General features: G+C 44.4%; 2 protein-coding genes across 2 annotated transcripts; both read right to left on the reverse strand.

Annotated features, from left to right (window-relative positions):
* Positions 1-592: 592 nt before the first annotated feature.
* LOC110150341 (olfactory receptor 3A2) lies at positions 593-1,552 on the reverse strand. The gene has a single exon (XM_020913265.2). It carries the CDS (start codon positions 1,538-1,540, stop codon positions 593-595), a length of 948 nt encoding a protein of 315 aa, XP_020768924.2. The 5' UTR covers positions 1,541-1,552.
* Positions 1,553-10,093: 8,541 nt separating this feature from the next.
* Positions 10,094-11,053, reverse strand: LOC110150330 (olfactory receptor 3A1). Its single transcript, XM_020913257.2, has one exon. It carries the CDS (start codon positions 11,039-11,041, stop codon positions 10,094-10,096), a length of 948 nt encoding a protein of 315 aa, XP_020768916.2. The 5' UTR covers positions 11,042-11,053.
* Positions 11,054-13,120: the final 2,067 nt, after the last annotated feature.

A 13,120-nucleotide genomic window follows, 5' to 3' on the forward strand; every position in this document is an offset into this window, starting at 1 on the left:
TTGTATCATTTCACCTTCATCAAAACTTAAACTTTTCTTTTCCTGGTTGGATGGGTGGGGCCCAACAGTAACATCAAAGGTGCTAGTATTCCATGGCCATATGCTAATAGGAAGTGATTCTATAGATGAATTTTATTCTTATCTCCCCTCCTATTCATTCTTCATTTTCTCTACACCCATCCTTGACCTCATCAGCATTCCTTAGGCATCTAGTTTGAAACCCTTAATTCTCTCATCCTTTCTCATCTCACATCCTCTCATGTCCTTTTCCTAATTTTCATTTTTCCTGCTTATTTCTTTTGCTCACCATCCTGTCCCATCCCTCCACATATCCTCATTTTCATCTTCAGTCCTCCACTCCTAAGTCTTTCCTACTTCTCACTCTCATACCTTTTCTTCCTATCTTTATTTAAACCTATCCTTCCAGTTTCTCTACTCCAAGAAGAGATTACAAAGAAGACAAGCTCCAGGTGTAGCCATGGACAGTTTTGGGAATGACAGAGTAGAGAAACTATTTTTCCAGGTTACTGCCCTCTCATGGGACATTTCCTCCAACCCAGAAAAGGCAGGAAAGGAGGGACCCTACCACCCCTCATGTCAGTGACTGCCTCCCTACAAGTACCCGCCACAGGGCACCCTGAACATCAGGGTTTCTAAGGCTGTAGATAAGTGGGTTCAGCATGGGATTGATAACTGTGTTGAAAACTCCAACTCCCTTATCCTTGTCTGAAGCCTTTTCCGAACCCAGGCGCATGTAGTTGAACATACCAGTCCCATAGAAGAGGCATACCACAGTGAGGTGGGAGCCACATGTGGAGAAGGCTTTCTTCCTGCCCTCCACTGAGCGGATTTGTAGAACTGCAGCTGCCACGTGTATGTAGGAGATGATGGTGAGAACCACAAGTGTACCTGCCATTATGAAACTCATGCCAAAGAGCAGCAGCTCATTGAGCTGGGTGCTGGAGCAGGAGAGCTGGAAGAGCTGTGGGAGGTCACAGTAGAAGTGATTGACCTCGTTGGGACCACAGAAGTTAAGGGTGGTTAGGGCAATAGTGTGGGTCAGTGCATTGGTGATGGCACAAGCCCAGGACACAGCCACCAGTATCCTCTGGACCGTCTGGCTCATGCGGGTGCTGTAGGTGAGGGGTCGGCAGATGGCCAAGAATCGATCATAGGCCATGGCTGTCAACAGGAAGCAGTCTATCCCAGCCAGTAGGTGGAAGAAGAAGAGCTGGGAGAGGCAGGCTGCATAGGGAATTGTGCGCTTGTGGGACAGGAGACGACCCAACATGGCAGGAACAGTGACGGTGATGCACCCAATGTCCAGCACTGATAGGTTCCCCAGGAAGAAGTACATGGGGGTGTGGAGTTTGGGTTCCACCAAGATGGCTGTCAGGATGCTGAGGTTTCCCCCGACAGTGACCAAGTATGCAAAGAGGAAGAGTACAAAGACCATAGGCTGTAGATTTTCTGTTTCCACTAAGCCCAGTAAAATGAATTCAGTTACAGCTGTCCTGTTGGTTCTAGCTTCTGGCTGCATGACTCTCTGTAAAGAAATGTCACAGGAGTGGAAGTTTCAGTCTACTTAATGTACTTATTCAACATGAATATTTTAAACCATATATGATCAAAGCCCCATGGTAAGTTCCTAGCTGTCCGGGTGATGGTTTTCCCACTCCCCAGGGTCACTTACGCTTCCCTGGTGGCTCAGATGGTAAAGCATCTGCCTATAATGCGGGAGACCTGGGTTCAATCCCTGGGTTGGGAAGATCTCCTGGAGAAGGAAATGGAAACCCACTCCAGTATTCTTGCCTGGAAAAGCCCATGGATGGAGGAACCTGGTAGGCTACAGTCTGTGGGGTCACAAAGAGTCGGACATGACTGAGCAACTTCACAGGGTCACTTACACCTCACCCACTGACTTCCTTCATCCCTCCATGTCTTTTCCCTACTCTTGACTGAGGTGCCCCAAACTACCAGAACTTTGTCCCTCCCATCTTTTCCCAGCTGAAAAATGTTAGAATACTTGGGAAAATAAATTCAAATAAAAGCAAACTTCCTCTCTGAATACAGTGAGACTAAAATGGAATTTTCCCAATTTACTCTTGAGGGATCAGCCCAAACCAATAAACAGATTTCAAAGTAGAAAAATTAATGATATTTGCAGAGAAATATCTAGAAAGCATTTGAAAACATGCTTTTAGGTTTTAGGTTCTAAAACTTCTAGAAATAATGACAATTAAGCCAAGGTATGACAAGAGTCAGAAAGAAGATACCCATGATTGTGGCTATCAGGTACTCCAGGCCTTTCTCCAAGGTGGGGGGCGTAGTCCGAAGAATAAAATTAAAAATCTTTATGTCACTAAATTGCTAGTATTATTTGCTAGTATTGTTGCTAATTAAGCCCTTACATGAGACTGAATAATGGCTTATTTTAAAATAATTTATTCTTTTCATAGTATCTGCTACTTGCCTCTGGAACCAAAATTTTAAGCATCACCTGTGAATTGGTTGCTACTAGATGCAGTTAGTTTTCTGCACAGCAAAACCACCCATCGTCCACTTGCCCTTGTTTCAGGCATGGTAGACTGACCAGTAGCTCTAATGGCATGTGTGCATGCTCTGTACTGTCCAACTCTTTGTGACCTCTTGAATTGTAGCCCACCAGGCTCCTCTGTCTATGGGATTCCCCAAGGAAGAATACTATACCTATTATGCAGGTGCATAATAGAGACCCAGATTGAGCTAAGTCTTTCAGATATTATAATAAACTCTTGATTAAAAAAAATCCATGTCTCTCTATTGCCCATGGAATAAGCAGAGCCAGGGCTTCACTAAGAGTAACATTTTTTCCCTGCATAGAATGCACTGGATCAGAGGCTGGGAAGTAAGAACAGAAAGGAAAGGGTGGAAAAAAAAAAAAAAGGAAAGGGTGATGAGAGCCTGAGCTCAGGTGAAAATTGGAAACAGTGATCTCTAAGATATCCTTAAAATTCTGAGATCACACGATCGGTGAGATATGGGGATCATCTTCAGGCCTGATCATCATTGATGAAATTGATAATTGATAAATACAAAAAGGCAAATCACTGAATGGAGAGTAGTTCTTTTCATATATTATATTAAGGAGCAATGACCTGCTCTCTGTTTTCGCTTTGGAGTCCGTTTTGACCCAAGCATTGATTGTAACCCTGTGATTTTCTAACCTCTTTCTCATCCTGTTTTCTGTACTGGTGATGACTTCCTTCCAACTCCACATGCCCAGGTATTTCCAGAGTTGACTGCAATGCTAACTTCTGAATGAATCCTTGGAAACTTCTCCATCTCAAAAGGAGCTCTGTCTCTTCTAAACATCCACTACACATTATTTTATTGAACTTATTACAGTTTCCCTTCTAGCTAAGTCATTTTTCTATAGAATATGTCTCCCCTACTTCTCTGTAAGCTACTTGAGGACAAAAATATTAATACATGTTTGACTCAGTTTGCAGTAGCAGTACTTAACACAACACATAAAGTACTTCCTTTATGGTAGATACTCAATATTTTTAAATAAATAAATGGATGAGTCAAGTGTTCATAGGATTTCAGAGAAAGAAAATATCAGTTTGAGCTAGAGTTGTCATGGAAGACTCTCTGGTTGTATTGGAATCTGGGCTAGAATTGTGTGTGTGTGTGTGCTTAGTCGCTCAGATGTGTCCGACTCATTGTGACCCCATGGACTGCAGCCCGCCAGGCTCCTCTGTCCATGGGATTCTCCAGGCCAGTATAGTTTAAGGAAGTTCCAGGGCCAGGTGCGTGTGCAAGGACTACTGATTTCTTTGGTTTTGATGGGACAAGCAGATAGAAATCTATCTAGACATGTTCCTTGTCATGTAAACCACTCAACTAGGCACTTAGGAGCAGTGTACCTTACAGACAAGCAAGTTATGGCCAGGGGTAGAAGAGCAACAGAACAGCTGCTGCGAACCCTCAGCTGGCTGGAGATGCAGCTTGTTTCAACTCTGTGGGATTCTGGGATGAACTCAGATCTTCCAGAGACATTAGAGTGCCTGATGGGTATCATGCCCATCACTGAGGATTACCACTCTCAGGGCTTCATAATGAGCCTCAGTTTCTCCCTACTGAGCCATGACAACCTCCTACTCTGGAATTCCACCCAACCCCTCCAAGATTCCAGTGATGAAGCAGTTCTGACTGGGGTCAAGTTTCTAGCTACCGATGAAGTGGGTCCTGGGCAGCAAACGACTCAGTGAATCCCCTTAATACTTACTCCTAAGAGTTGCAGGGGCTTCCATGGTAGGTCAGCTGGTAAAGAATCTGCCTGCAATGCAGGAGAACCCAGTTGGATTCCTGGGTTGGGAAAATCCCCTAGAGAAGGGATAGGCTACCTGTTCCAGTTTTCTTGGGCTTGCCTGGTGGCTCAGATGGTAAAGAATCTTCCTGCAATGCGGGAGACCTGGGCTTGATCCCTGGGTTAGGAAGATCACCTGGAGGAGGAAATGGCAACCTGCTCCACTATTCTTGCCTGGAGAATCCCCGTGGACAGGGGAGCCTGGCAGACTATAATCTTTGGGGTCACAAAGAGAAGGACACCACTGAGTGACTAAGCACAGCACAGCACAAGTGTTGCAGAGAGTGGGATTCATCCAAGAGGAGGAGACACGGACAAAAGGGCCCAGAAAAGGAGCCAGGATCTTTGGGTTACAGTCTCAGATCTTCTAAAAAGGCTCCCCACTTCAGGGGCATCAGTTGCACCAAATGTAAAGTCAGGTTTGAGCTGATGGCAGCAGAAGCCCCATTTCTGTTTTGTAAGAGCAGAGGAAGGACCTATGAGTACTCACCTGGCACAGGCATAGACACCAAAAAGTGTTTTCAGGAGACGATGAGGCACTCTGCAGACCCAGTTATCCACTCCAGATCCAGGAAGGGGCTTTGTATAAGGAAATGAGGGAAATCATAAGACTGTCTTCTCTATGGTATCATCCCCTGGTGGCCTCAGAAATGAGCCCTCTCAGGAAAGCAGAGACAAATGGGGGAGAGAGACAAGTTGTTTTATAAACAACTCAAGCTCTTCATAAATATAGCAGCAATGACTCATACCTTCTCATATTTAAACTTTCCTTAAAAAATATAGGTTATCTCTAGGCTTGGCTTTATGGCAGGTCATTAAGTCAGGTGATATATAGTCCACTAATGGTGGGGTTGCTGAGGTCTGCAGGACTTGTCCATATTCTCCAAGTCACCCAGGAAGTTAGAGGTGTAATTGAGACTAGATATGGGTTTCCTGAGGGAGCAGTTTTCTTTCTCAGATGTCAGCCCCAGGCAGGGTCTATGCGCAGAGAGCAGCTAATTTCCAGACTTGCTTTGCACCTGGGGATGTGGAGGAAGCCCCAGCAGAGAGGAAGAGGGAGAAGCTTTCTTCAAATCCAGGTTCCTAATGAGTCCTCAAGAATGTGGGCCTTCCTCCCTTAGAGCCTCATTAGTGGGGCCTCTGGGACTGTGTCTTGGGGATCCTGTAATGATTTTGGAAGTGCTGGTAAAAGAGGTGTGTTGAGGGACTTCCCTGGTAGCTCACAGGTAAAGAATCCGCTTGCCAATGCAGAGGGCATGGGTTCGGTCCCTGGTTAGGGAGGATCCCACATGCCGAGGAGCAGCTGAGCCCCTGTGCCACAGCTACTGAGCCTGTGCTCTAGAGTCCGGGGGCCACAACTCCTGAGCCCACGCGTTGCAGCTACTGAAGCCTGCACGCCCTGGAGCCCATGCTCCACAAGAGAAGCCAGAGCAAGGAGAAGCCCGCTGACTGCAGCAAGAGAGTAGCTCCCATTCATCGCAACCAGAGAAAGCCTGTGCATAGTAACGAAGAACCAGTACAGTCAAAAGTAAATAAATAAAAAAAAATTTTTTTTTTTTTGTTTGACCTACTTAAAAAAAAAAACCATGTATGTTGAGCTTGAAGGACTGCTGGTTAGGTCTCAGCATACTCTGAGAAAGGAAGTACCATTTATGTCCAAAAAGAAATAACTTACTCATTAACAATAGTCCCCATACCAGGCTGTGGTAGGGCCCTAAAGATATGCAGGTATTAATCCCTGAAATCAACTTTAAATCATGTAAAAGGGACTTTGTAGGTGTGATTGTTAGGGGTCTTCATCTGGGGAGATTATCCTGGATTATCCAAGTGGGACCTATGTGATGTGTAATCATACAGTCCTTTTAAGAGAACGGTGGAGAGATATTTGACTACAGAAATGAAAAAGGCAATGTGGGGACTTCCCTGGCCGTCCAGTGGTTAAGATGCCGAGCTTCCATTGCAGGGGGTGCAGTTTCAAATCCTGCACCAAAGAAAGAAAAAAGAAAAAGACAATGTGATGATGGACATGGAGACTGGAGTGATGTGGCCACAAGCCAAGGAATGTCAGAAGCCACCTGAAACTGGAGAAGACATGGAATAGATTTCCCCTGGAGCCTCCCAAGAGAACTCTTCCTGCTGACATCCTGAAGTTAGCCCTGTAGGACTCATTTTTGACTTTTGGTCTCCAGGACCCTGAGAAGATACATTTCTGCTATTTTAAGTCACTAGATTTGTGGTACTTTGTTACAGCAGCAAGAGGAAATGAATATACTGGCCAATATATCCTGGCAGGAACGGGAATTTCCTCCAGTTTATAGAGGAGCAGTGTGGGAGTGGATCATGAGGGCCCAAGAAGTGGGGTAGAACATAAGGCTGAACAGGGAGAGTTCATTGACACGGGCTCCTCACCTGTCATGATTCAGGCTTTAACATCTAGGCAAGGGTGCCTGGGGCTGGTTGTAATAGACTACGGAGGTATTGGTTATAGGGCCTCTTCAAGATCTGGCAGAGGGGGACTTCCCTGGTGGTCCAGTGGTCAAGGCTCCACGCCCCCAGTGCAGGGGGGCTGGGTTTGATCCCTGGTCAGGGAACTAGATCTCACATGCTACAATTAAGAGTCCGCATGCCATGACTAAAGATCCTGAATGCCACACCTAAGACCTGGGGCAGCCAACTAACTAACTAAATAAATAAATAAATAAGCAAAAATAATTTTTTTTTTTTTTAAGATCCATCAGACCCAGTTTGGTTGGCCTGCATGTGGGAAGGTGTCTTCCTCCAGGTCCCTGGGTTGGCAGAAGTGTTCCCAGTCTATGGTTTCAAGGAGCAGAAGCTGGGTTATGGAGTCACTTCAAGATCTGCAGTCAGACAGAAGTCAGTGGGCCTGTTTCTCAGGGCACAGAAGACTGTGTTTTCTGATGGGTCCCTGGACAAGCAGGTGTGTTCTTGACCTATGCCTACAAGGTGCTTGAGCCAAGTTACAGGACTGTGTTGTCTGCAGTCGGACCAAGGTTGGACAGTGTGTCTTAGGGGCGTGGATGGGCATCACCTGCCTGGTGCCTGGGTGGGCAGGGCTGGCAGCTGAGAGGGGCTTGGGAGTGGGCCATGGGCCACTTCAGCATCCACAGCCTAGGGCACAAGTGGGCCTGACTAATGCCGGGTTTCTTGATGGATGTTGTTGGTGACAGAATCAAGGCCAAGAGGGGCTGTAGCTGAATACACAGCTGAATACACAGTTTCCAGGCCTGTATCCAGAACTCCTGTGTGCAAGTCCGCCAACTGGGCACAGTCTTGTCTTCTCAAAATAGCCCTCTTTGGACTTGACTCCACTGGGGTCTCATAATCTCTTACCTAGATCCCAAAGCTCCCACAAAGGCAGTTTTTGCCCAAATTATTGTTTATAAGGGAGGAATATGAGTGAGGGAAACTCTTCTTTTCTGCTATTATGTATCTGTAATATCAGACTTCCCTGGTGGCATAGTGGAAAAGAATCCACCTGCCAATGCAGGAGATGTGAGTTCAATCCTTGGGTCAATAAGATCCCCTGGAAAAGGAAATGGCAACCCACTCCAGTATTCTTGCCTGGGAAATCCCATGAACAGAGGGGCCTGGCACGTGGGATCTTCCAAAACCAGGGATCGAACCTGTGTCTCCTGCAATGGCAGGTGGATTCTTCACTTCTGAGACACCAGGGAAGCCGTATTCCTTTTAAAGAATAGCGTTGTTGTGGGAATGATGTAAAAGAGTGATAATGACATTCTGTATTGTTTAAACCTTTACAACATGATATATTACATCCTTTGGGTTGGTCAAAATGTTCATTTGAGTTTTTCCTTAACAGCATATGCAAACAAACAAACTTATTGGCCAACCAGTGTGATACACTTTTAAGTAGCAAAGATGGCCAGTTTGGAATGAAAAGGAAGAGACAAGTTCCAAAGGAAAGGAAATCTCCCAATTGTTAAAGAAACCTTATGTTTGTAAATGCTGGGAACATGTGTCTTTGGTCATCCTTTATGATGCTGAACCAGCTGATGCAGTCCACCCAGGGATGACGTCACACAGAATTATGCCTCAGAATTATCCCTTGATGGGACTTGAGATGAGTGTTCAGATGGGAAAAAGGCCAGAGGCACAGGAATTCCGGGGAGTAAACAACTGGCTCTGTTTTGCAACTAGCTCTCTTACTTGCTATAGGTAGAAGAAGTGATGGTGGGATTTGTTGTGTTTCTTCAGGGTTAACAGTGAGACAGTCTTTCTGTTCATTCCAAATCAGAGAACATTAGAGGTGAAAGAATATTGACCTTTATCTTGGGCCTCTGTCAAGTTCAGACCCAGGGGAAGTAAAGGACCCAATCAAGGTCAGGAACACTGCAGATGAGAGGAGCCTGTTGGGCTACAGTCCATGGGGTCACAAAGAGTCGAACACGATTGAGCATACATGCCCTATCTCCATCTTGCCTTCTCAAATCCTTTTGCTTGCAATTATGTTTCTCCCTGTTCCTCATTTTGCATCTTCATTTCCCACAAACTCTCTGCCTCCGTCTAATCTTGTTTTGCTTCCTTCCCTCCTGTCCTTTCCGTCCCTTCATCCCCATTAAGTGTCACGGGAAGCCAATCCTGCAGGTGTAGGTCAAAGGGCAGTTTTAGGGAAATTAGTCAGAAAACACCAGTGGCACAGCAGAGGTGCCAGGAATGGGCAATCAATCTAAAAGAGACCTAGAGGACTTCTTTGGTGGTCCAGTGGTTAAGGCTCCGATCTTCAGATGCAGGGGGTGTGGGTTCCATCCCGGGCCAGGGAATGAAGATCCCACATGCCACATGGTGTGGCCAAAAACTAAAAGGGGCTCTAGAAGGAAAATATAGCTAGATAATAACAGGACTAAAGACTAGTAGCACATATCGCCATGTGACTTGTATTTGCAGAAACAGATTGTCTTAGCTAGGAGGTTTGGGGACTGAGAGTGAGAATTCAGAGGGGAATTTCATGTTTATTATTCTGTTTTTTTAAATATTTAAATAATATTTAGGGCATAATCCTTTCAAAAGATTTGAAATATATATGGGTACGTGAGGAAATTTCATCCTTGTATTTTGAGAATGATCATATTTCCTACAGGTTTGAAACTAAAAAAAAAAATGTTTAAGTTGTAAAAATCTTCACAGAGGTGTCATGCTTTCCCGAGTTACTCAAGAATACATGACCATACTGTTTCCCATCTGTTCCCTCTATATCCTGTGGTATTGATATCTTGTGTGATAGGAGAGGAATGAGCTGCTATTTTTGGCTTGTAGAAGCCTGATGGGGGAAACAGAGTCATCCTGATCTCTAGGCCTATGTTTTGTAAAAGATTAACCATTCCTGAACTTGAAGAAGTCATATGACCACCTGAGAAGTTACTGGGATATTCTTGCTATAAGCAACGAAAGAGTTATTCCTTATGAGATATGCACCTGAAGGCGTTCCAGGCTTCCTGGGTTTCACTTCCACCCAGAAAAGGAGCGTACAGTGACTTAAGTTGTAATTTGTCAAGGAGACTGACCTGACAGAACCTACCTGTCCATTGCCTATATTGGGTAGGGCTCCTATGGATATTATCCCCTACCAAAAAAAACCAAAAGAAATCCAAAAGCTCAGGGAGATAGAGAAGGTTCTGGACCATTTGTCCCAATTACTGGCCCCAGAGAATTATTCCTTTAGTCCAAAAAGAGAAAGGGAGAAATTGACACAAGACCTCATCACGCCAGTGACCACCTCCCCTTGATCACCCGCCAGAGGGCACCCTGAACGTCAGCGTTCCTGAGACTGTAGATGATTGGATTCAGCATGGGATTGGCTACAGTGTTAAAAATTCCAACAGCTTTATCCTTGTCTGAAAGCTTGGCTGAACCTAGTCGCATGTAGTTAAAGATACCTGAACCATAGAATATGGCAACCACAGTGAGATGGGAGCCACATGTGGAGAAGGCTTTCTTCCTGCCCTCCACTGAGCGAATTCGTAGAACCGCAACAGCCACATGGATGTAGGAGGTGACAACAAGAGCCAGGGGGGTACCTGCCATCATGAAACCCACGCCAAAGAGCAGCAGCTCGTTGAACTGGGTGCTGGAGCAGGAGAGCTGGAAGAGCTGTGGGAGGTCACAGTAGAAGTGGTTGATCACATTGGGACCACAGAAGTTGAGTGTGGATATGGCTACAGTGTGGGTCAGTGCATTTGAGAAGGCACAAGCCCAGGACACAGCCACCAGTATCCTCTGGACCGTCTGGCTCATGCGGGTGCTGTAAGTGAGGGGTCGGCAGATGGCCAAGAATCGGTCATAGGCCATGGCGGTCAACAAGAAGCAGTCCACCCCAACCAGGAGGTGGAAGAAGAAAAGCTGTGAGAGGCAGGCTGCATAGGGAACTGTGCGCTTGTGGGACAAGAGACGACCCAACATGGAGGGAACGGTGACGGTGATGCACCCAATGTCCAGCACTGACAGGTTCCCCAGGAAGAAGTACATGGGGGTGTGGAGTTTGGGCTCCACCAAGATGGCTGCCAGGATGCTGAGGTTTCCCCCGACTGTGACAAGGTAGGCAAAGAGGAAGAGTGCAAAGACAACTGGTCGCAGCCCTGGCGTCTCCACCAAGCCCAGCAGGATGAACTCAGTAACAGCTGTTCCATTGGCCCCAGGTTGTGTCCGCATTAGTTCCTGCAAGGAAATATCCAAGGAGATAAGGAATAATTCCTCTCAATATGTTAAAAAAGAAGAAATAGACTTCTTTCTATGTCCTGAGCCCTCTGCTAAGTTCTCCCTTTCCAAGTAAGGACTTTCCCACCATCCAGTCCACACCACACGTGTTAACTCACTACATTTGCTACAACATTCTCAGCCACATGGGAATCCTTTCACCATGTAAACATATATCAAATGATCATGTTATACTTTGACAGTTTTACTTGTTAATTACACCTGTATAAGGCTAAAAAAGTAACATCTTATAAGCTTGAAAAAACTGAAAAGTCAAGGAATAGACCGAAACTAATATAGAAATTTAGTATATAGTTCAAGCAGCATCTTAAAGGAATGGGAGAAAGTATTATTCAATAAGTGCTTATGAGGGCAATAATACAGCTATGTTGGAAAACTATAAGTCATATATATACCTCATATATTTTGCAAAAATAAATTCTAAATGGATCAAAATTTTAAATGAAGTATTAGGCCACAAAGTTATTGGGGAAATGGAGAATTTAATAGTAGTAGTACAAGGATAACTCAAAATATAGAAAAAACTTTAATAATCAAAAGTAATGTTTTAATTATTTTAAAATTCTGGCCAACTAGATGAATGGAACCACTTCTTCCCAAACCCCATTCTCTGCAGGCTTCCAGATTAGGGTTGGCCACAAGGGGAATTTGCATAATATCTGTAAGGCAGAAGTGAAAAGGAGAAAGGACAATTTGGCAACATCTTTCAAATTATAAATGTCTTTTTCTTTTTACCTGACAATTCCATGTCTGGAAATTTATCCAACAGATGTATGGTCACAGAAATGATGGTCACACAGAAATGATGTAATGATGTCTGTGTGAGCTTATTTGTTGCAGTATTGTTCGTAATAGCAAATAATTAGAGATAATCTATCTGTTCATTATTAAAGGGCTTACTAAGTTAATTATGGAATATTTTTCCAAAGGAATATTATGCAGCTGTAGGAAATAGCTCTATCTCTGCTGATTTGAAAGATATCAAAGCAGTATTATTAAAGGTAAAATACAGCTTGTATAATACATATACCATATACTATGCTTTGCTTAGTGTATGGCAGAACCAATACAACATTGTAAAGCGATTATCCTTCAACTAAAAATAAAAACTAAAAAACCCCACAACTCTGTGACTATGAATTGAATTTATGCTTAAACTGGGTGAAGTGTGTGCTCAGTCACTCAGTTGTGCCCAACTCTTTGCGACCCCATGGACTGTAGCCCACCAGTGTCCTCAGTTCATGGAATTTTCCAGGCAAGAATACTGGAGTAGGTTGCTATTTCCTTCTCCAGGGGATCTTCCTGACCCAGGGATTGAACTGACGGAATTTTCTTGGGAGCATTCCCTGCCGATAATTACAAGGAGACTTATCCTGGGCCACAGCAGTGCATAGTTTTAAGTACTTTGTGGTTAACTCATTTATTCCTCACAACCTCCCTATGAAACAGATACCACTTTAATCTGCATTTTACAGAAAGAACATGAGTCACATATAGCAAGTGGCTGAAGGCAAGGTCTTAACTAGGATATTCTGACTTTTAACCCGTTCTTAACATTTACACACACCATCAGGACACCTCAAGGATCATAAAGCCATGTCCTTCTCCTGCAACTCTCTCTCAATGTCTTTCTTTTTTTTTTTTTTTTCTCTCAATGTATTTCTGACCCATTCTTATGACTCAAAGATGTACTCTCATACTCATGATAGCTGTACCCTTGTAAATCCCAGTCTTGCCTTGTAGGCTGCAATAGCTCAAGTCCAAATCAGTGCCTTGGATGGATCATGGCCATAGTCAGCAGTTGCCCCCTGATTTCCCTTTTTATTTTAACCCATGTCTTAAGATTGCAAACTCTGTGAGTTCCTAGATTCCCACCTTTGCTTATGCTATTTTCTCTGTATTGAATGTCTTTCTTCCAATGTCACATGTTCAAAATCTTCACGATTTAGCTCAAATGCTGTCTTCCTCCAGAAACTCTACCCTGATCTGTGCCCACTTTAAAGTGATATTTTC

Source organism: Odocoileus virginianus, chromosome 17 (genome assembly GCF_023699985.2).
Source record: "Odocoileus virginianus isolate 20LAN1187 ecotype Illinois chromosome 17, Ovbor_1.2, whole genome shotgun sequence".
In the NCBI taxonomy this organism is placed as follows: Eukaryota; Metazoa; Chordata; class Mammalia; order Artiodactyla; family Cervidae; genus Odocoileus; species Odocoileus virginianus.